This window comes from Gadus macrocephalus, chromosome 19 (assembly GCF_031168955.1).
Source record: "Gadus macrocephalus chromosome 19, ASM3116895v1".
NCBI classification, from domain to species: domain Eukaryota; kingdom Metazoa; phylum Chordata; class Actinopteri; order Gadiformes; family Gadidae; genus Gadus; species Gadus macrocephalus.
In genome coordinates this window covers 6,537,968-6,561,434 of record NC_082400.1, presented here as the reverse complement: position 1 = coordinate 6,561,434, position 23,467 = coordinate 6,537,968, and the positions used below count along the sequence as shown (strand labels likewise).

The window sequence follows — 23,467 nt, the reverse complement described above, 5'->3', positions numbered from 1 at the left end:
GAAAATTGCCTTTAGCTTTCCATATATAAAATATATATGTAGAGATGGATTTAAATTAGAGAAATGTATTAGACATAAACATGAGCAGTCAAATTATGTTGGGATAGTTGCATTAATAATTTCAGTTTCCAAGATTGGGCAGATTGAGTCGGTTCTATATTAATCAATCATTGTTCCTGATGACATTATAAAATCAAACAGGCTGACCTATTCAATAGGACTGGGAGGACAATAAAACCCTCCATTATGCCAGCTCACCAGAGCACAAAACAAACACAAGTCATAAAGAAAAACCAAGAGAACCAAACGGCAGAATTGTATTATTTTCATCTGTATACAATATTAATATTTACATAACTAACCAGTCTGATCTCTCTCTTTCTCGGTCTGTGCATATCTATCTATTTATCTGTCTATCTTGTTCTAGACAATTCTATTTGGTTCCAACAAGCGGTCTACAGGGTTCTGTGTGGTTGTATCCGGTTCTGTGAGTTTCTGTCTAACTCTGTACAGCTCTATCGGGTTCTGTTGATCCATCAGGTTTGATAAGGTTGTGTTCGATTCTGTGATGTTCTGTCTGATTCCATCGTCGCTCCATGAGGTTCTGTGGCAGACGTTCACCTGTGACTCATAGGGCAGGAAGGCGATGTTGATCTCGGTCAGGGTCTTGATGGTTTTGGAAGCACGGCTCTTCACCAGCTCGTTGAAGAGGGGGTCAGGGCAGGCTGTGGAGCACAGAGATCACCGATCCAGTGTGTTGATATGGTGCCTCTACGAGTCATTATATCACAGAGATCACCAATCCAGTGTGTTGATATGGTGCCTTTACGAGTCATTATATCACAGATATCACTGATGCACTGTGTTGATATGGTGTCTTTAATAGTCATTAAAGCACAGATATCACCCGTCCACTGTGTATATTCTTTACTAGTCATTATATCACAGATATCACCCATCCACTGTGAATATTCTTTATTAGTCATTATAGCACGGATATCACTCATCCACTGTGCATATCTGGTTTCTTTGTCATGGTCATTGGCCACAGCATATAACACATGCATGGCAACAAGCCTCTCATCGGGGTGGGGTTGAGGCAGTGGCACATCAACTCAGCTGAGCATCAAACCAGCGACACACTGACCTTCATTCATTTTTTTTATAAACCATGATTTGAAAAGATGAGAGGTTTCTTTGAATCCACAGTAGAATACAGTAACTTGCAACAAATTGTGTATGTTCATTGATATGAATGGGAGGGAGAGGAAGACTAGTGATGAAGAGGAAGGTGTACTCACAGTCTGTGAAGAAGACGTGGGCCGCTTTGTATTTAGCTGAGTGGGGGTCTTTGAAGTCTCCAATCAGAGTGTGCACGGACTGAGGAGAGACGGCACACTCTGTCAGTGTGTGTGTGTGTGTGTGTGTCTGTGTGTGTCTGTGTTTGTATGTGTGTGTTGAAATCAATAACTGTGTGGGTAGACATCTTTGAGTGTGTGTGTGTGTGTGTGTGTGTGTGTGTGTGTGTGTGTGTGTGTGTGTGTGTGTGTGTGTGTGTGTGTTCTTGTTAGTGTATGTGTGTTTGATTAAGCATGAGTGTGTGTTTTTTGTTGAGAGGTAACACAAAACTGTGTGGTTTACTCTTCGCGGAGTAGTGTTGGGCAAAACACTGTCGACTGCATATAGCATACACTTTATATATGCGTACGTGTGTGTATGTATATACTGTATGTCTCTTTATGTCTGTGCATATACTGTATATATATGTTTCCAGCACAGGAAGTGTATCTACGTATATAGAGATATAGACACACTTTCTGTGCTGGAAACCGCCCATACTCTGCTACACACACTATAAACATATATTTTACACACACGCACACACTCTACCGTGTGTGTGTGTGTGTGTGTGTGTGTGTGTGTGTGTGTGTGTGTGTGTGTGTGTGTCTGTGTGTGTGTGTGTGTGTGTGTGTGTGTCTGTGTCTGTGTTCACCTTCTCTGTGGGGGTTATGAGATAGATGGCCTCCAGGGTGGGGAGTGGCTCTCGTCGCTTGTTTATGTCCTCCACAACTAGAGAGAGAGAGAGAGAGAGAGAGAGAGAGAGAGAGAGAGAGAGAGAGAGAGAGAGAGAGAGAGAGAGAGAGAGAGAGAGAGAGAGAGAGAGAGAGAGAGAGAGAGAGAGAGAGAGAGAGAGAGAGAGAGAGAGAGATGTGTTAAACAAGGGAAATAGACAGATCACAAATCATCTTGAAGCAAACTAGTGACTAGTGTTAAACTGGTTAGGACTAGTGTTGGACTAGTGTAAGTCTTACTGGTGATTCCTTCTGTCATGATGTCAGTCATTTTACAGCAGGATGACAGCATCCTCATACTCAGCTGGTCCACAATCAGAGCCTGGAACAAACACACAAACACCAGTTACACACTCCTTGAACAAACACACAAACACCAGTTACACACTCCTTGAACAAACACACAAACACCAGTTACACACGCCTGAAACAAACTCACAAACACCAGTTACACATGCCTGAAACAAACACACACACACCAGTTACACACATCTGGAACAAACATACAAACGCCGGTTACACACGTATTACACACTGTAACATTTCAAATTTCAAGATGTTTCTTACCTATATGAAATTGTACAATTGAGCTTAAGTAGTTATTGTAAATATAGCAGCCATTATTGGTCAGCCATCATATGTGATATCTACATTAATAGTGTCTATCAGCAGACTTGTGTTAAGATCGATTGATTGGTTATTGACTGATTAGGTCTTTACTGACAGCTCGGGATCGTTCTTTGCTGCCTGTTTTGTGACCCCTGACACTGAGGCCATTATCTGCAGCTGCTGTCAGTTCTAAGTTGGCATTTTGTGGTGATTCACAGAACTAAAAGGTTCTGTATTGTTAATAAATATAGTAATGTAACTGTAAACAAAATTTTACTTTCTGATACTTAAAGACGCAATGTGGAGACATTAATAGTTAATACTTATCGATAGTTAATTTCATAAAGTAATCTATAATTCACAGTCTATAACTGACATATTCTACAACACGTTTACTAGAATCTTACTATGGACACTCCCCTACACCTCCCACTCAAGCCCCCCAGCCAGCTGAGCTACACTTGTTCATGTTACACGGCTGAACAGACCACTGTTACTGAGTTTTTGGTATTCTGATGGTCTCCCACCTTCTACATGGTATCTGACACAGCGCAGCTGAAAATCATTTTGGTGCATATTTCGAAAGAAGAAGAGCATTTCTAGAGCTCTGGAAACGTTCACAGACATCTTTCAACACGTTATTGTTGACCCTGGTCGGGTGTGATGCTGATTCTTACCTTCCACTCCCCCTTCTTCTTGACCTTCTTGATGACGTCATTCATAATCTCTGTAGAATGCAAACGAAGGAATTAGGGTGAGGCAAAGTGTGATTGATATGGTCTATACTTGATCATGGTCATCATCTCCCCCATAACACACACACACACGCACGCACGCATGCACACACACACAAAGTTTCTCTCAAAGAGAGACAAGTCACTCTGACCCGTGTGTGTGTGTGTGTGTGTGTGTGTGTGTGTCTGTGTCTGTGCGTGCGTGCGTGCGTGTGGGTGGGTGGGTGTTTGGGTGTGTATTCAATGTGTTTCCATTTCTGCAAGCAGAAACTTATTCGCACACACTCAAACAAACACTCACACAAAAGTTAGTACAATTAGTATTTGCTCCATTTATTTCACTATTGAGGGAAAGCACTATGGAATTATACTCCCCAACTAATGAGGGGATTGTAATTACATCAATTCAGTTATATAACGAACGTTTCTACAATGATATTAAGTCCAAAATATATATAATTTTATATAAAATATAATATTAAAATTACAATATTATTTCTTAAATAATTGTATCCCCCCTAAAGAAATATTACCCTCACATGGATTTAATGTTATAGTTTAAATCATAATTTTTCTTTCTGTTGCCATGGCAGTGCTGTGCAATCTTTTCCACTGCGCGTCAGAGGCGAGCGGCCATGTTGGAGCCACAGTGCGTTATTAGCCATCTCGCTACACTAGCCATCTGGACGTAGAATTAGCATATAAATCTGTTTAGCAGGAGTAGCCGTTTAACATGGTGGGGTATCATGGAATAAACCGCTAAGCCCTTTAAAACTAGCTAGCTTAAACCCTAGGGCTGGTGGAGGCAGCGGTGGATCCCAACGGATTAACCAAACACAAGGATTGCAATGGTTGCAGACGATGGGAATCAAAGTAATGAAAAACAATAGCCTAAATCAGTCAATTTCTGTTCCGTCATACATATAATCCCAATAATATCAATCAAAGATTAATTAATAATCGTTGTTAAATGGTTGGGTTGCAGGCTTGCTGTGGTGGGCCTCTACATTTAAGAACTAAAAAATATTCTGACAGCTTTGTTGTTTTGTCATGAAGGCTTGAGGGACAGCAGGATGAGAGTGAAGTATGTGAGGAGAGGAGAGGTCAACACAAGGTCATATCCTTCAGACGTTTCCTCTTCCCTTCACTCTCCCTGAGGTTTTCTGACAGTTTTTAATAACAATAACCCATGATACATCTTGTTCAAGCTTTTCAGTATCGAACAGACTGCTTTTTGATCTGCATTAAAATTCATATCAAGCATCACTGACATCAGATATAAATCTATGGCATCACATAGCATAGATGCCATAGAACGGCATCTGTGACATCACATCGCGTCTTTGCATCACGTAGCATTTGTGACATCACGTAGCATCTATGACATCTATGAATCTATGATATTATGATTAAAAAACTAATTCCAACCCGAATGGCATGTCTGTGAGCTCAGATGCATCAATGGGATGTGGATAAGTCATATCATGACGCAGCAAGTTTCAGCTCTTTATCAGCTGACCTGAGGATCCTAGAGCGATAGAGATTAAGATTTCTTAATTTGTATTTAACCGTCTCTATTCATCCAGTTATATTGAGCATACCTTTTAATTAAAGCAATTCATGTGTATTTCCTCCATTTATATAAGTAGAAGTATTACAAAATACTGCTAATTTGTCTCAGAATCTAAAATAGGGTTAGTACTATCTGCAGTATTAATGTGATTCATCCACTATTTGACATACACATTCAAGATGAAACAATGCACATTAATTAGTATTCTTATCGATGCAGGTTTTAAAACCCTTTAACGGAAACAGAAACATTTACAGTCTCTTTTGTCGCTGAGTTTGACGCACCAACAACGCCCGTTCGTTTGAGTCACAGCTTATATAAACACACGACACAGCTGTGTCAACCAGACAGACGGAGGCGCACACATCCCACACACACACACACACACACACACACACACACACACACACACACACACAAAAGAAGAGACTGCATGGGGGGGGGGGGAACAACACGAATCCTGCATTGCACAGCAAACCGATGATACCAGGGTTGTATATGCTGTATGACTGCCAGAGTTTTTTCCATTTGGTGTTCCATGTGATGTCATAACGTGTGACATCACGTCGTCCACAGACAGCTCCCATGTGACAGCTCCCATGTGACAGTACCCTGGCGGCTGTAGGCAGAGCAGATCCCAGGGTATCAAGGCATCCCTGAGCCAGAAGACCTGACATACTTGCTCCTCCGTGACATCAACAAAATTCACTAAAGTCTCTTAAGATAAAAAACATCTGCTGGCTGACTAAATGCTAATTAGTTGTCAGGCCATGAATGATTAATAGCCTCTATTTTAGATAGCACTCCAACCAGTATCTCCAGAGTTACTGGTAAGTCTGGTTGGAATGCTGGACTAAGAGGTCAGGTGCAGAGTCTATAAAATCTAAAAAGCAATGCTGCAATTGTTTCCAGTTGACCAATCACATGCCTTCATTTCTTCTGAAGCGCGAGCCAAAGGCACAGGCCTCGGTTACATAACATAGTTGGATGGCACCGCCCCTGCCCAGGGTAGAGACCAAGCCCAGACAGGCTGGGGAGGCATAGATTAGCAGAGCCCCCCTTAGTCCGGTCATCCATCTCATCCGAGGGACCAGGGATAGGTTGGTACAGGAGGCAGCCTTGCGTAGTGACCCGGGTGTTTGACGCCTAGCCAAAATGCTGGATCTTCCATTTCAGCAGCCTTTATCTAGGTATCCTTGAGCAAGAGGCCTAGCCCCTCTACCCTGCTTCTTCATTAAATGTATCTATCACTGTAAAGTGGATGAAAGCGTCTTCTAAATTCCTTGATAGTAAATAGTTTGCAGTAACAGATGGAGACAAGGACCCTTTCCCAGGCCCTGCAGTGTTGTGGTGACCACGGGCTCAAATGTGCAGATAAGAAATTGAAAGCAAGGTCGTAACAACATTCAATGGAAACCTCCCTTAGACCTTATTCACCGAGCCGCCCTATTGGTTGGTTGTGGGAGGGGCAACCTTCTAGAATCTTTGGGGGGAACCATGACAGCTCAATGGAACTGCATTCCAAAGCTACCTGTTTTGGGAAATGGATTGTAAAACAAAAAATAATGAATTGCGTTGTCATGGTTACCAACGATTCTAGAAGGGTTACACAAACAACTAACCGATATGTCTGCAAGGTGAATAAGGTAGATGGAGTCCGACCAGGCAGAATATCGCACACACATTGGGATTAAAATAGAATCAGTTGTAACAGAGGACAGGGAATTTGTGCGTTAAAACGCTGCAGGCGGAACCAGCTAGATTGAGTCGGGAGGGGGCAGGGATTCTGGTCTGTTCTACAGGGTTTCTAGATCTTCTTCGGTTGCGCTGCGTAGTGATTTATCGTCTTGTCCAATTGGAAACCAAAGACTAACAAAGAACAGCTCAACCAGCCAACCATTGGTCTTGGAGTATTGACTTCTATGTTGCATAGATGTTGTATGGAATGGTAGTTAAAAAAAAACAGACGCCACATTTGGGGCGTGTGTGTCTATATGTATTCATATCTTTACTGCAAGGATCTCAGTACAACAGCATGTGACTGTCATACACGACAGGACGGACTCAGGAACAGGTCTGAACCGGTCGTCTCCCTCTTTGTGAGGTCCTAGAACATCCTAGAAGGTCAGGACACGGCGGGGGCTTCTATGAGTTCAAAGGTAACCTAAGAACATTAGTGCTGTGGTTGCAAATGGTGGCAGATGGTGGCCAAATATAATGGGCGAAATATCAATAGGACCGGGCGCTCAGTGTGCACTGTGGCAGCCGGCTTGGACACAGGGCAACGTGCCGGTTTCACACTTTAACTGGTGTTTTACTTTAAAAAATAATGCTATTCTAGAGTGACCTTGCGACAAGGCTGGATTTGCATGATCACGTCTTGCCAGGCTTCAAGTCCCAACCTTGTGTCGGGACTGCAGTGGTTCAGGCCAATCAGAGACCTACGAGGAACCGGGTTATTGACGATAATGGACGGATGGTTCATCCAATCACCTGCCACGTCTTTTTCTAATATCCTGCCCTTTTCCAATCACTTTCTAAGTTTCCCAGATGGTTGTCTGTTACAAACCATCTGGCAATCCAGGCTGATTCTAAAGAGTATGCGTCCAACCACACCTAACGTAAATTCCCATCGCTTGATGTATGTGTGACTGTTGAAGTATCTGGATCTGTTTTAGAGCCGCTCTTGAGTAATTAGACCTACACAATGAGAACCATGCGGCCGTATATAGGTTTTGTGTGTATGTGTGTGAGTGTGTTTCTGTGTAAGTCTGAATCTACATATAAGTGTAGGTGTGTGTGCTTGTGTTTGTGTGTGTGTGTGTGTGTGTGTGTGTGTGTGTGTGTGTGAGAGGCTGATGAGCCTGAATCTACATATAAGTGTAGGTCTTTGTGTGTGTGTGTGCGTGTGTGTGTGCGTATGTGTGTGTGTGTGTGTGTATAGTAGCAGGGAGAGCGCAGACACTGCGTCACACTATGAGTTGTGCTTGGCCCCTGCACTTCACAAGGTCAGCGATAATGTTTAATGTGTGCGTGTTTGCGTTTGAGTGTGTGTGTGTGTGTGTGTGTTTGTGTTTGTTTGTGTCTGTGTGTGGGTTTTTGTGTGTATTTGTGCCTGCCTGCACTTTGAAACCAAAATGGGACTGCAGTACAGGGGGGTAGCCTATATGAAGACAATTATAAACAAATATCAAACGTTGTCCCTCTGTAACTCGGTCTGTCTGTTTCTCTCACTGTCACCCTAATGTCTGCCTGACGCACTACTTGAGTTCGCTGAGGTACATAATGGACATCTCTGACAACTAGTTAACCTTCCCAGGTGCATTCTGGGTATTTTTATGCTCCATTAACCCGCTCCCATGGCTTCACTGATATCAGCAACATCTGCACCTGTCCTGATCTTACACAGCACAATGACTTACTGCTAATACGGACAATCTCTGTGTTCAGTTTCAGATATTCAGTTTTCGACAGTGTGCAGAACTGATGACATGTTGCGTAAGAAAATAAATAAATATAAAGTAGAATAAAATATGTGTTCCTTTTGGTTCAGCTATGCCCTGTTGGGATTGTTGTGCAAGATGTACATAATACAATTAATATTATATTATGTACAGATAAATTATAATAGTAGATACATATTATATTAAACATAGGCCTAGACAATTATATAGATAGATAAATTGTCATCATGCTCAAATGTAATCAAGTCAAACTAAGAAACAGCTTCATGTAGTGTGAACAGTAGCCTTGTGTAGGTCTTTAGCTGGCCTCTCATGCTGAACGGATCTCCCGTCGTAATAAAGGGGGAGGGAGGGAGGGGAGGCGTAAATCATCGCCCCCCCCACCACCCTCTCGCTCTTTTGAGCCGCGGTGGCCTGGCTGCTCGCGCGCTACCGCCGCAGAGAGACCTTCCTTCCTGCGCACGTTCCTTCCATTGGATTTGATCCAAGGGTCCGAACGTACGCGGGGCGGGACCTGTCTGCCGTTCTTTTTAAGCGATCACTTTACTGCGTAACGGAGAGAGGTCCAGCCCCAATGTACGTTCAAACCCTTGGATCTGGCAACCTGACGCACGTACCAACCGTGAGCCAAGAAGCACAGTGTTGTTCTTCAGCTCAGCAGCGCGCAGGTGTCAGCGCTTTGGCTTTTCCTTTTTTTTTTTTTTTTTTACTACTGGGAGAGGAGAAGGGTTTACTCGTTGGTTTATTATAGAGAATGCCATTCAGTTAGCAACGGGGAATGTCCTGGCACCGCTGCGAGGATCATCGTTGTGTTTTATAAATAGGCCTATAAAAAATTGGGCATTCACTGATCTGAAAGGTGAACATTGAATGTTTGCCATGAATGTGCAAATCTCCGTTACCTGAACCGCACACCGCCACGTACAGGACCGGTGGACTGGCTTCTACTACAGCCTCATGGAAATGGAAGATTCAGCAGTTTTGCTGTTCTGTGTGGAAACAGACCCTATGATGATGATAATGATGAGGGTGTTGGTAGTAGACCTACACTCATATGTATGAATTCAACCCGGAGCAGAAATCGATTGGTGTGATATTATCTGCACACCACCTTTTACGCACTATGTTCGATGGGAATGTAAAACGCTGTAAAACGCATGCGATTGGTGCATGTCAGAAAAGTTCTGAATAATCAGCGTAATACATGATTACATGAATAAATAATCCTACATTTATAGACCAACAGTAAAATGCCCTATGCGACAACCAGTAGGCCTACTGGATGTACCAAGTTGACCCTCGCAATAGTGGATAATTCTCCATGACCGTTCTCAATGCAAGGCCCACCCTGAAACCCACTACCGGCTGATTTGCAATTAACCCTTATCAATCAATCAAATTCTAACTGTTCCGGCCTGTTCTGGCCTGCTCCATCCGACAGGTCAGGCTACTGACCCGTCGTCTGTAGGCTATAGGTGACCGAGTGGTGCAGAGACACTATAACCCAGGGCATGGTGCTGATGAGGGCACAGATCAGGGAGCTGTGTGTTCTCAGCTTGTTTAAAACACTATTTCACCTCATTTGGGCCTCTCTGGTTGACATGCACCTCCGCAACGCCTCGTATAGTATCAAAGCCTCTCGGACGACCACTGTCGACTGCACACTGGGCTAAGGGGTCGGTTTGCGATTTAATGTTTCGGTTTATGATGAAACGTTTTTTTTTTTGCGCAGCAAACCCTCATTGGTGATCCATCAGAGGGGTGAGCCGTCGCGAGCACCCGGGGAACCCCCCACAGCGGACACGGAGAGGTATCACTCAATATGGAATGCTTTAAACATCATTGACCTTTAATGATACATTTGCAATGGGCTTCAGACGCGCGAGGTCCAATTAGACGAACGGCGCATTTATCTGTGCGCGTTTTGTACCGGAGCGCAACGAGCTGCGATGCGGCATCCCGTGGCTCATTTCTAACAGAATGTCTGATTTGGATTATGGGCGTACCTATTTTCTCTGCTCTGGACGAGGATGCTACCAACGCACACGAACGATGGAGGTTTGGCCTGATGCGTTATAGGGGCAGATGCAGACGGTAATGATTTGGATATGGGGGGGAAATACGTCTAAATCCCATGTCCCAGTAAGAGGTTGTGGTGTGTAGCCCACAAACGGGTACCATCATCTTCTCCAATCGCTTCCCATGACTTGAATCCCCAGGGTGCGTGCGTGCGCACAACGCCATCATCATCATCCCATCCCTCCTACAAGTCTGCAATCGCTAATTATCCCACCTTCAAATAAAAAAAATAGCATAAATGTTTGCTTACTTTCGCCGACCACCGCCTTCAATCCGATTGGCGCCATGATGCTGCGATGAGTTGGATTAAGGTTCTACTGATGATGTATTTCTCCTGCACCTTAGTCCTGCTCTGCTCTCTGTGGTGGATGTGGAGGATGTATGAGGAGCACCTCACTGCGGAGGAGCCTCCAACATGGAAACGTCACCGCGTATCCTTCCGCGTCAACACGACCAATGCGCTGGAATACTACTGTTGTAACCTATAGTCTCAGAAATAGTGTGAGAATTGTTCAATATATACAACCATCTGTTATTCAGTGGAATAAACTCAATCTACCACTCAATCGTAGATCAAATTAGGCAGATTGATAATTAGGTAGATATAATTACAAGTCTAATAGCATGTTTCCGTACGTGTCTTCATTTAGGTTAGTGTATGAGTTATGACACAATATTGCATTTGTATCTCATAATAACAATTATCTGGCAAATGTGCAGCCCCCTGCATGATTGGTTGTCAGTCTGTATCAAAAAAAAAAATATATATATATATTCTGTAAGCAATAGTATTATATATATATATAATACTATTTCTTACAGAATATGGGTTTCGAGAGAGAGAGAGAGGGGGGGGGGGGGGAGAGAGAGAGGGGGAGAGGGAGAGGGAGGGAGGGAGAGAGAGAGAGAGGTAGAGAGGTAGAGAGAGAGAGGGAGAGAGGGAGAGAGGTAGAGAGAGAGACGTAGAGAGAGAGACGTAGGGGGGGAGGGGGATATCCTCTGCTGTGAACATGCTGTCTTCCATAATGTAGTCCAGCTTTACAGCGATGTGAGAAGCTTCCACACGGGGGCGGTGTCTCTCTTAAGACGGTCCACCCGGAGCCTGTGTGGCTTCCGTTATCGATCCTGCCTCGACACGTTAAACAATAAGGTCTCTGGTGTCTTCCTACAATGGGCGTCGCTCTTACAGTCAATATAATAGCAGAATATGCTAATTAAAAAGACCTTCCAACATAAAAAAAAAACGGGGACGTTGGTTATTTGTTCCATAATTATTCTCATGCATGATCTCAAAATGAAAAGATGGTGTATTTCTTTTCTTTCGTGGCACACATTCGCCCTGTAGCTTTCTCGGTCCGCGTCAAGGACAAAGCACACCCACACGGTGCGCCGTACCGCCGGTGCGGTGGACGGTATACCGGTTCATCCCCAACAGGACGAGGCCGGTCCCGGCCACACCCAGAGCAGCAGCAGCAGGGCAGAATGAACATGTTGAACCAGTGGTTCCATACCGGAGGGTGTGTCCTTCTGCTGTCACTGTGTGTGTGTGTGTGTGTGTGTGTGTGTGTGTGTGTGTGTGTGTGTGTGTGTGTGTGTGTGTGTGTGTGTGTGTGTGTGTGTGTGTGTGTGTGTGTGTGTGTGTGTGTGTGTGTGTGTGTGTGTGTGTGTGTGTGTTCACCTCGAAGCAAAAAAAAAAATTGGCCAGCCTCCTGCTTTTATTTTTTTGGTGTACGAGTCCCACGAGCGCTCCCCCCCCTTCCCGCCACAACCCCTCCGCGCCACACAACACAACCACCTTGGTGGCACGAGAGAGTGGATGCTACCAGGGCGCGCGCGTCAAGGATCTTTAAAGGCGCTCAATTCGGACGATTGTTCGAGAGGAGGAAAAACGAATTAACGATTGGTTCGTGAAAAACAAAAACGTGGAGCCTTTTTTTTTGTCCCTCAACCACTCCAGTGGTGGAGTATTATAGTGTAGCCTACGTTTTCTAACGTCCTCTTCGCCCCCTTCGTCTGGGGTGCCCAACTCGGTGAGGATATCTTTACGCAGCGGAGGTTTCTCTCGTAACAATGGGGGACGTCGTGTCTTCGCATCTGGACGAAGGCAAGCGGGAGATAATTACAGGTAAAGTGGAGGACTGCTCTGCTTCCTGTCCACACACACGGGCATCGTACGGTGTAGGCGGAGGTGTTCGCCCCTCGTAGGCGCCCTGGCGCCCGGCTTCACGGTTATTGTCCTCCTTGAAATCCTGGGTTCTGTTCATTTATTTATTTATTTGTACATGTGGGTATCTAATTACCAAGCACATATTGTCTATTGTAGTGCAGCGTAGGCCTACACATGACTGACAACCAGGGATTTTACAAGCCATCCTGGTCGTTTATTAATTTAAACGTTATCCCAGTATCGTTGTGTTGCATGTTGCGCCTTTCCCCCTTGGCCTTTATAATAACACTTGCTTTAACAAGATAACACCTCTAGTGTCTTTACTCCATGATCTAAGCCGGTGTTCTTGTCTCTTGAGACAATGACACGGTTTGTTCAATAAGGGACAGGTTGGATTAAATCTAGGGATGGCTAGTAGCATTACTAATTAAGACCTAGTGTCCTACCCTGAGACTGTATCTCCAAGCAGCAGGAACAGGGAGGAGGCTGGATGGGAGAGGCTTCAAAGTTACCCAAGACGCAAGTGTGGTGATGTGTGGTCGGTTTATTTCACTAAAACCAGCGCAGATGCTCGCTCATGCTCGAAAATAAACCCGAATACGAAATAGCACACAATGCATACGATGAATAAGTAAATTCGAGATGGAGTCATTCAGGGTTATTTTTCAGTCATCTCTGGAGATTGTGCATTCCACCCAGTTGCCCGTCTGCTGCGGTTATTCCAACTTTAGAGCTCGTCAGTTCCTCCTCCTTGTGGTTCCACATGTGGGAACCCAAGCCCGGAAACCCGAGATAATGCCTTCTTTCACCCCGACTGTAAATCAAAGTTCAAACGCATGAGTGAAAAGGAAAGTAAAATAATTTCATAAGTTTCATAGTTTCGTAGTGTTTCTTTCATTTAATTTATTCTGCATTCGTCCAGAAACATTATGCAATAAAATAACATAGGACTTTGTAGCGAACAGAGCACGCATTAAGATATGTGCAAATAGTTCATCTTAATAGGTCTGGACAGTTTTTGAAAAGTGTCATTGTGCTAGTCCTATTGATGTCGACCACTGCAATGGAAAGGCACAAATCAATACGGACGAATACTCAATAAGGATAAGGAAATAAGGTGCTTCAGCCACATTCCTAACATTCCCCAAATTAAATCATTCATTACAAAGCCAAGTGTTATTAGTGAACACGTTCCTACATATGCAGGAAACAGGGAGGAACAGAAAATGGTAACAGCTTAACTCCAGCAGGTAGCGACTTGCTCTGGGATTAATAGACGGCAGTTGTAATGGGATGTTATCAGCCTGCACATTCTGTTTTTCTTCCTTGGGCTTGTGTGCAACAGTGCACATGTGTATGTGTGTGTATGTGTGTGGCTGTGGGTTGGTTTATTTTGTGTGTGTGTGTTTGTGTCTGTGTGTCTGTCTACTTTTTGTGTGTAGTTTATTTATGTGCAAGTCTGTGTGGTATACCTTTAAGCTTGCCACTGTCTCGATGCATATCTGAATGTTTGTGTGTGTCTGTGTGTGTGTGTCTGTGTGTTGCGATAGGTTAGTCAGTGTATTGCTCCCTGTAGGAGTGTGTTTAGAGAGGCTAGCCCAAACAAGGTGATGCTTCATAGTTGCAGCCGAAGCACTTTGTAATAAAACCATCTCCTCCTCCCTCATTAAGACCCAACACACACACACACACACACACACACACACACACACACACACACACACACACACACACACACACACACACACACACACACACACACACACACACACACACACACACACACACACACACACACGCGCACGCACACAAACTCAGATATACAGGCCAGAAGATTATATAGACAGGCACAGGGTACAACAAGTATGCAATTGTCATGACTTTTAATTTTACCCAGGGATTACAATCTCTACCATCTGCTCTGCTGGAGCAGCATTAGCATAGAGCCTCAATAGGCACTAGGCAGAATAGCTTTGAATGTCAAATAACAGAGCAGTTATCATGCGTGTGGTTTGCTCTGCGTAAGGCTCCCTGGGTCGACCAAACACGCTGTTAGAATAACTGACAAAATGTGGGGTCCTGTTGTAGCTGAAACCTCTCTTTACATCAAATCCAACCCTTGAATTATAATTATACCAGATTTTATTAGAAAGATATTGGTGGTCTTAAAATAAATATATATACAGTATATATATATATATATATATATACAGTATATATATATATGTGTGTGTGTACTCTGTATGCATATGTGGCTGTGTGTGTCTGTGTTTGTTTGTGTGTACAATGTGTAGGCATATGTAGCTGTGTGTATGTGCTTTTGTGAATGTGTGTGTGTGTGTGTGTATACTATATGCGCATGTGGCTGTGTGTGTGTGTGTGTGTGTGTGTGTGTTCGGACATGCTTGGCTCCTCAGTATGTTAGCTTTGGCACAGTTAGCCAGTGGAAACAGTCTTCAGAATAGCAGTCCTTATTGGTTAAGAAAACTCCATCTCTCCCACTCTCACTCTCTTTATTCTTGAAGTGCCCCCGCCCTTCCTCGGTGCCATATAACATGGTTATAACGTACAATGAATAAACATGTCTAATTGATTGGAATAAGAAGTACAACAACAGTCAATAAAGTAACATTACATTGATTTTAAAGTCAAGTTAACAAGAGCAATAACACGCCCTGAGGTGGTTATTGGCTCTCATAAGCTAAGGTGTGTGTGTGCTTGCTCATCTTGGCGTGTTTGTGTGTGGCATTTCATCCTGTCAGCTTTTTTTTTCACACTCCCCTCCTCCTCCCCCAAACACACACACAAACCGAGGCACACCCAGATACTGTACGCGCGAGCACACACACACACACACACACACACACACACACACACACACACACACACACACACACACACACACACACACACACACACACACACACACACACACAGGCCGCCCTGATCCACCATTCTCAACATGATCAGCTTCTGCCCTCTGTTTGAAAGTAATTCAAACCAAACTCATATCTGCATACACTTGTGTCATGCTCATCCAATTCCCTTCGGGGTTGGGGAATAAGGAAGGAATAGTTCTTGCAATACTATCATATTGAGATTCCACAAGGTAATCACCTGTGGGGTCAGTTATTCATGATGCTGTCGAATTGTTTTGGAAGCCAATCCTTGCTTTATAAAACTAAATTATGTGAAGAAAGGTTCAACCTCAAATGAATAGTAAATCAACCATGATTCAATCGCTTTCACCCAGAAGGGCCCATTTGTCTATTATCTATTTGTCCTGGGCTTATCTCAAACCAACAATGTCTCCTTCATAGGGGGACCTGGGGAGGACAGAGTGCACTCCATGTGTTTTTACATTCCTCTATCTCCTACGCAGTTATCTTTGTGACACTTAACACTTAAATGAAAATATTTGCTTGGCACTGAAACAGACCGATGGTGCTGATGCAAAACGCTCACAGCAAAGTGTTTTTGCTTCTATTGCATTAGTTCATGTTGGCATTGGAGTCCTATCTGAACGGTACAGGGTGTAATGAGTTAGTCTGGGAGTTACATAACTCATCTCCTCAAGGGATGTGTCACAGATGAGGCCTGTCATATCGAAAAGAGATGGTCATATTATATTATGAAATGGCAGTTCTCATGAATAATAGACATCATTTCAGGCAAGGTTTGGTCATTTCATTCTCCAACTTCACACAAATGCTCCTTTAAATAGCGCTTTGAAACATTTAATTACATTTTATACACATAAATCCCTCTTCCTCTACAGGCTCTGCTGCCCTGCTAATATTCTCCTTTCGGTAACAAAAGCCAGGCTTCATCTCGATTGATTCAGACTTGAAGGGCACATTGTAAGGGTAGGTAACTCAACAGCGTCAGCACAGACGACTTGTCACCAGCTTCCCTTTATATAACCTTACATTAATGTCCATGCTCAGCCTTCTGGGTCCTGCATCTTAGAAGCCGAACCTCTAAGTGCTTTTTATTTTGCCAGGTAGGCTTTCACATGAAAGGAATCTGACGTGGTGTGTTATAAGAAAACTGAGATAGAAGATAGAAAAATACAAAAAGGAATTGTACAGGATATTGTTATTTTTCTCACCCTTCACCTCTATCCTCCCTCCCTCCTCATCCTCCTCCTTCTCCTCCTTCTTCTCCTACTCCTCCCCCACCTTCACAATCCTCTCTACAAGTCTGCATCCTCCTACTCCTCCTTCTTCCTCTTCTTCTTCACCGTCTTCTCCTCACCTTCTTCCTTTTACTATCATAGTTTCAAAGTTTTTTGAACTGGCCTCTTCAGTTCAAAGGTGACGTGGTCCCAGGTCCAACGTTGTTGTGTAGGGGTGGCCTGTCCCTTTACATGCTCCCCAGAGGGAAACACTCTTCCCAACACTAGTAGACAGCAGGGCACAAGGTCAGACCCAGACAGGACCGGAGGTGACGTGAGATCATGTGACCTAGATTCTGTGTGTCATAGCTGCTTTGGTGAGCATTAAAGTGCATGCACATAGTGCTCATGGCTGTAAGTACCAGATCTATTTAAGGACTGCGTAAGGGGGTCCTGTCTGGCATCCACTACTACAGGATGGAGCTGGTGGACATGTGAAGTGTGTTTAAAAATGACCAGCAATGCTAGGCTATTAAACTATATCAGCTACGTTGTATAGCTGTATTCATGTCAGCTGATGTTATTATGTATGTGTGCCCTAACCTAAATTAGCTGTGTGTCATATTATTGTGTTGGTGTGTGTGTGTCATCCTATGAGTCTGTGTGTATGTGTTCTCCGTGTTGATGGAAGTGTGTAGATAATAAACATATTGCCTTCATTCAGAGTACATTATTATCCCAGGATGCTCATACTCATGTGTTTGTGCACTGTGTTCCCCCTCAGCCCGCACCCGAGATGTGATGCGGGAGTTTGGGGAGACCTACCAGCAGCAGTATGCGGTGGCGCTCTTCAACAGCGTGCGCTACGAGATAGAGGGAGGAGGCACGCAGTCCCAGCTGCTGCACCGCAAGGCAAGTGCACCAGCGCCGCCATGTCCTTATTCAGATCTTATTCATCCTTTATTCAGCCAGGAAGACCCCGATGGACACAAGATCTCTTCTTCCAGGGAGTCCTGGTCAAGACGGCAGCACAAATCGTTTGACATGGAGAAAAAACTGTTTCACATAAAAACTATTTCAAATGATAGCACACATACGATACATAAAAGTTAAAATACTGCGTGAAAGCTACACAAAGGAATACAAGGTAGAGGAAGTGAAACATACAGGCCACAACATGAGGTTATACAAAACAGCAACATTGTCCACAACAAGTGATGGTTTGCAGCTCATTGCATGTCCGAGGTGCAACAAAGGAGAAAGCGGGTTTACCAAGCTCTGAGTGCACCAGGGGGACTAATACAGGAGGCTGATTAGTAGATCTAGAGAGGTAGTTGCTGGTATGATAGGATAAGAGGCTTATGTGTAAGTGCTACTATACTAATTACTATTCATCATTAAGCACCAACACCTCTATGTACTATTGACGGTTAATCATTTAGCCCCAACACCATTATGTACTATTCATCATTTACTACCAACAACCCTAATTACAATTCATTATTTAGCCCTAACACCTCTTTGTACTATTCATCATTTAACACCAACACCTCTATGTACTTTCATCATTAAGCCCCAACACCACTATATACTAATCATCATCCAGCACCAACAACACTATGTACTATTCATCATTTAACACCAACACCTCTATGTACTATTGACTATTCATCAGTTAGCCCCAACATCATATGATTCATAATTTAACACCAACACCACTATATACTATTCATCATCCAGCCCCAACACCTCTATGAACTATTGACCATTCAACATTTAGCCCCAACACCTCTATGAACTATTCAACATTTAGCACTCTTTTCTCCAAGGTAGGGGTTATGGTATCTTGCTTCACAGCGCGGTGGGGGACATTAAATCCAGTTCTCTGGGACATGGAGCCAACACCCTTGGCACCACTCTATGCCCCCCCCCCCCCCTTTCAAAGTGAATGTCATATTCAACATAGACCTGTGAAAGCCTTTTGATTGGCTGTGAAAGCTGCCTTCTTCCTAAGATAACTGGTGACTGAACCCCTGATACGTTTAAGCAGGAAACTGCACTAGCTCCACAAGCTTCATCCCTACATCAATCTAGTTATTAACGTCTGTATCTACTACCAGCTTGGTTCCCTTTGTAAACGCATTAAAGCTGCCATCAGTGTATTTTTACTTGCCCCCACCTTATTTTTTATTAAAGTGTGTTTTAATGTAGTCTCATGGCTCTCCCGCATTTGGCTGTATGAGATCCATGTGACTCAATCAAAACACACTTTAATAATACAAAGCGGGGGTGGGCAAATATAACCAACTGCAATCACAAAAATACATTATTAGCATCTCTCTTATTTATCAGTGCAGAGAGTATACGTGTCTCTATGGTGACACACCAGAGACAATGGCTGTGTGTCCACAGCAGAGTGCACGGACCTGTGCTGCAGAGGGCCTCCTGCAGCCGCTGGTGAGCAGTGTCACGGATGACTGGAGAGGAACTGGAGCACATCTCACGCCTGGGCAGACAGGCTGCTGGGGGGGGCGTTAATGGAAGCCCTGTCGACGCGTGTGGCTGTGATATTCCTATTATAGGTCCTCACGCGTGGGCCGATGGCGTCATGTGCAGCTCCGTAGGTGCAGCAGGGAATGGATTCACAGCTAACCTGGGATCCAGGTGTCACAGCAGAACTCCTGGGGGTCTGGGCCGGAAACAACCAACTGAAAGGAGTTAGGCCTGGTTTCCTGTTTCGTTACGGAGATATTCTACCAAAGAGAAACTGATTTGCACCAGTGGGTTTTCAGAAGTGGGTTTTATTAAGTGTATACTACAGTGGCCGTTGATTTGAGTTTATGGTTAACGACAGCTGGCTGAGTTTGTGTTCGTTGCTAGCCAATTATGCCCCCCTTACAGATCACCACCGCCAATAATATGATATGAAGCAAAATAAAGTAAAACCCAATCACCCAGGTTGAGTTTGTGTGCCATCAGACTGTAAACATTAATAAAAAGTCTGATATGTGATTACTTTAAGCAGTTAGTTATATGGATCTACAATTGGCCTATTCTTTAATATCAAACAAGCCAAAGGCATCTAAGTAACGGTTAGCCTGGGAACCAGGCGAATATGTGCGCTCATGTTTTACATGTTTAACATGTGTCATACATCTTGTGGGAGCCGCCGTTGAGGCAAGCAACAAAGATGGCTGCCGCTAATGTGTCATAGGGTTTGTTGCTCTGTTGGGCTGTAGGTCCATCCGATTGTATACAGATTAATGGGGTCCGTGCCTGTTGATAAGGCCCCATGGTAATCGATAATGAACTGGGAGGTTCCACACTAATGCACCCTTACAAACGGGTCTTGCAACGTCAGTTTGGAAAACAGGGCCAACAGAAATGAAACACAGACCCAACTGTCATAAGCGCCAAACTCTCTGGCAGTTTGGCAGGTATGACATCATGAATCTGTCCTGTTCACGAAGAATGAATGGCCCTGTGGTCGGCCATTCATTCTTCATGCGTCCATTGAGATCTGAACAGCAGGTCTTTCAGCTCAGTTCCGCAACGGTCAACAACAAGCCAATAGAACCTCTCTCCCAAACCCCCAGCACACAGGCCTCTCTTCTCTCCCTCCTCCACCTTCCTCAGCCTCCACCCTCCTGTTCCTTCCTCTCCCTGACAGCCTGTTTGACTTCCAGTATTTTTTAATCTCACACAGGAAGTCCGAAAGCACCGACTGTGTGTGTGTGTGTGTGTGCGTGTGCGTGCGTGTCTGTGAGTGTGTCAGGGGGATGTTGCTGTGTCAACATTATTTAGATATTTTTTTCTTGACGTCCATTCCCTTTCCCCCAAAGCTCATAAACGCACGTACACACACACACACACACACACACACACACACACACACACACACACACACACACACACACACACACACACACACACACACACACACACACACACACACACACACACACGCATACACAGATACACACACAGATACACATTAAAGCTGGGAAACGCCATTCAAGGCCCAAGATGCTGACAGGAAGCGTTGTGTTTTTTCATTGTTATACTTATTTATGCTCACTGGTCAAGTGAATTCTGAAAGGCTGATAGGATTATGAAGTCCTGATGAGGATGCATTACTTCCATGATTATATATGGTTACATGCCCATGGTAAAATTGTATTCGATTTTACCAGCGTAAAGGTTGTGGGCTCAATCCCAAATGTCTGCAGTCTATGTGAACATTAGGCCTCCTACCTGCACCTTTCACAGTTCACTCTTAGTCCCTTTGCACAAAGCACTTTCAAATTAACAATATTTGGAGAGAATGAATCAGCAATACGCTAATCCTTTTTCACTCAATTGCCAAGTACCGGTACATTGCACTACAAAATAGAACAGAATCCCTTAATGGAGATAAGGTCCTCCCGACCAGGCCATGGGACCATCCTGTGGCTCATGTGTCTAACCCCGGTGTCTGACCATCACCCCCATGTCAGGACCCCCTGGTGGACCGGTCCATCTTCTCGGGGAACCTCTTCCAGTACCTGGAGGAGAACAGGAAGTGGAGGAACCGCTTCGTCTTCGTGGCGAGCTCCTACTCCATCAGCCTCTACGAGAGCAAGACGGTGAGTCGGCGGTACAGCGGGTCTGTCCAACTGAAACATAATATGGTGTTCCACGCCGTCATGATACACGTAGAGAGAGTTACGACAAATAGCATCGGGGAAGAATTGTATATTTTCAGTTTATTTTCTAGGCCAACCCCAAGGAAGTAGCATTATGGTCTGCAAACTCCAATTAGTTTGACAACACTAGTCTAGAGTTTATCTCAATCTTATACCCATATAATATTCATTCATCTTGTTAATTAGCCTACCAGTTGGTACAGTCCACTTGGTTGGCTGGCAGGACGAAATACCCATTATATGGATGAACTCTCCCACTTATAATGTCACTACAGAATAGACTTAGGAGTGGCGTGTACTCACGCCTGGTCCGATGTTGGGGTAAATAGGGCCACTTTACGTAAATAATCACTCATGATAGCATTATCTCGGCAAAAACCAACAGATAGGTTAGTTGAATATTGACCTTCGTGTTTTCCTCCTCTCCTCTACAACAGGCTCATGACCGCAGCCTGCACCCAAAGGTCACCATCAACTGTGCCGGATACAGAGCCCTCAAGTCGATGGAGGAATACATGGACCTGGTCAATAACAGCCTGCCAGGTGCATACACTAGATATGGATAGATAGACAGGTAGACAGACAGACAGACGGACAGACGGACAGACAGATGGATGGATGTATCATGGATGGATGAATAGATTGATAGATGGATTGATAAATCAACTGTAGTAGTCCATGTTAACCCCTGCTGTGCTGGGGTCCAGGGGTGAAGGATGATGAATGGATGAACAGACAGTCCCCAGTGGGTTAACCCCTGTTGTGCTGGGGTCCAGGGGTGAAGGATGATGAATGGATGAACAGACAGTCCCCAGTGTGTTAACCCCTGCTGTGCTGGGGTCCAGGGGTGAAGGCGCGGCCCAGCAGCAGTCCCTTTGTGAAGTGTGCCACCCAGTTCCCCCTGATCCTGTGGCACCCGTACGCACGGCACCACTACTTCTGCGTCATGACGGAGAAGGAGCAGACCAAGTGGCATGCCGTGCTGCAGGACTGTGTCCGGCACACCAACAACGGTGAGGAGACACACGCACACGCAGCCTCATGCACATTCACACACACACACACACACGCATGCACACTGACTCACACAAATTCACACTGACACGCATGCACATTTACACACATGCACACTCACGCACATGCACTTTTACACACATATTTTGTATGTATTGATAAACCCACAAGCCAACAAGCATCAAACAGACACACACACCCACAAGTTGAAGCTCCCAAGCACACTGCAATCTAAGAGTACACGCACACATATATACACACACATACACACACACACACACACACACACACACACACACACACACACACACACACACACACACACACACACACACACACACACACACACACACACACACATATATACACACACACACACACACACACACACACACACACACACACACACACACACACACACACACACACACACACACACACACACACACAGAAACCCTCACACCCTAGTGAGTGTTGTGATCAAAGTGGTGAGTGCAAGGGAGGGGTCATTATCCAGGGTGGAGTAGAGACCAAAGCTGTTGTTGACAATAGGTAATAGATGTTTCAGGAATGAGTTTGTATTATCTATTGGGTCACATAGCTGTCAGCTAACAGATGATTCAGGTCTGAGTTTGTAACATCTATTGGGTCACATAGCTGTCAGCTATTAGATGTTTCAGGTCTGTGACTTACCCGAAAGGACATATTTCTGGGGAGTTTCCCAACAACTAGTCATCTTCGTCAAAGTGTGTGTCTGTGTGTGTGTGCGTAGATACAGAAAATGGGAAAATGTGTGTATCCATTGTGTCTGTATATGTTTGTGTATGTATACTTTGTACACATGTTTGTCTGTATGTAGGCATAGATATGTGCCATGTGTGTGAGAGTGTTTGCGTGTGTGTGTGATTCATGCATCACGATGTAAAGCCATTGCATACCATCTGAAGGAGCAG

General features: G+C 44.4%; 2 protein-coding genes across 4 annotated transcripts in view; one reads left to right on the top strand and one right to left on the bottom strand.

Moving 5' to 3' along the window:
- stxbp1a (syntaxin binding protein 1a) overlaps nt 1–10,942 on the bottom strand; it is a 31,974-nt gene extending 21,032 nt beyond the window's left edge. For all 3 annotated transcript variants that reach the window (XM_060037967.1, XM_060037968.1, XM_060037969.1), the window contains exons 1-6: nt 10,782–10,942; nt 3,359–3,408; nt 2,313–2,394; nt 1,994–2,070; nt 1,302–1,380; nt 622–725 (exon numbers count right to left, since the gene is read on the bottom strand). In XM_060037967.1, coding sequence (XP_059893950.1) covers nt 622–725; nt 1,302–1,380; nt 1,994–2,070; nt 2,313–2,394; nt 3,359–3,408; nt 10,782–10,818 — 429 coding nt within the window. In that variant the 5' untranslated portion in view covers nt 10,819–10,942. The remainder of the gene's footprint in view (nt 1–621; nt 726–1,301; nt 1,381–1,993; nt 2,071–2,312; nt 2,395–3,358; nt 3,409–10,781) is intronic.
- A 1,143-nt stretch (nt 10,943–12,085) lies between these two features.
- niban2a (niban apoptosis regulator 2a) overlaps nt 12,086–23,467 on the top strand; it is a 30,120-nt gene continuing 18,738 nt past the window's right edge. Inside the window, exons 1-5 of the mRNA XM_060037960.1 lie at nt 12,086–12,656; nt 17,600–17,727; nt 21,312–21,440; nt 21,938–22,043; nt 22,346–22,513. Coding sequence (XP_059893943.1) covers nt 12,602–12,656; nt 17,600–17,727; nt 21,312–21,440; nt 21,938–22,043; nt 22,346–22,513 — 586 coding nt within the window. The 5' untranslated portion in view covers nt 12,086–12,601. The remainder of the gene's footprint in view (nt 12,657–17,599; nt 17,728–21,311; nt 21,441–21,937; nt 22,044–22,345; nt 22,514–23,467) is intronic.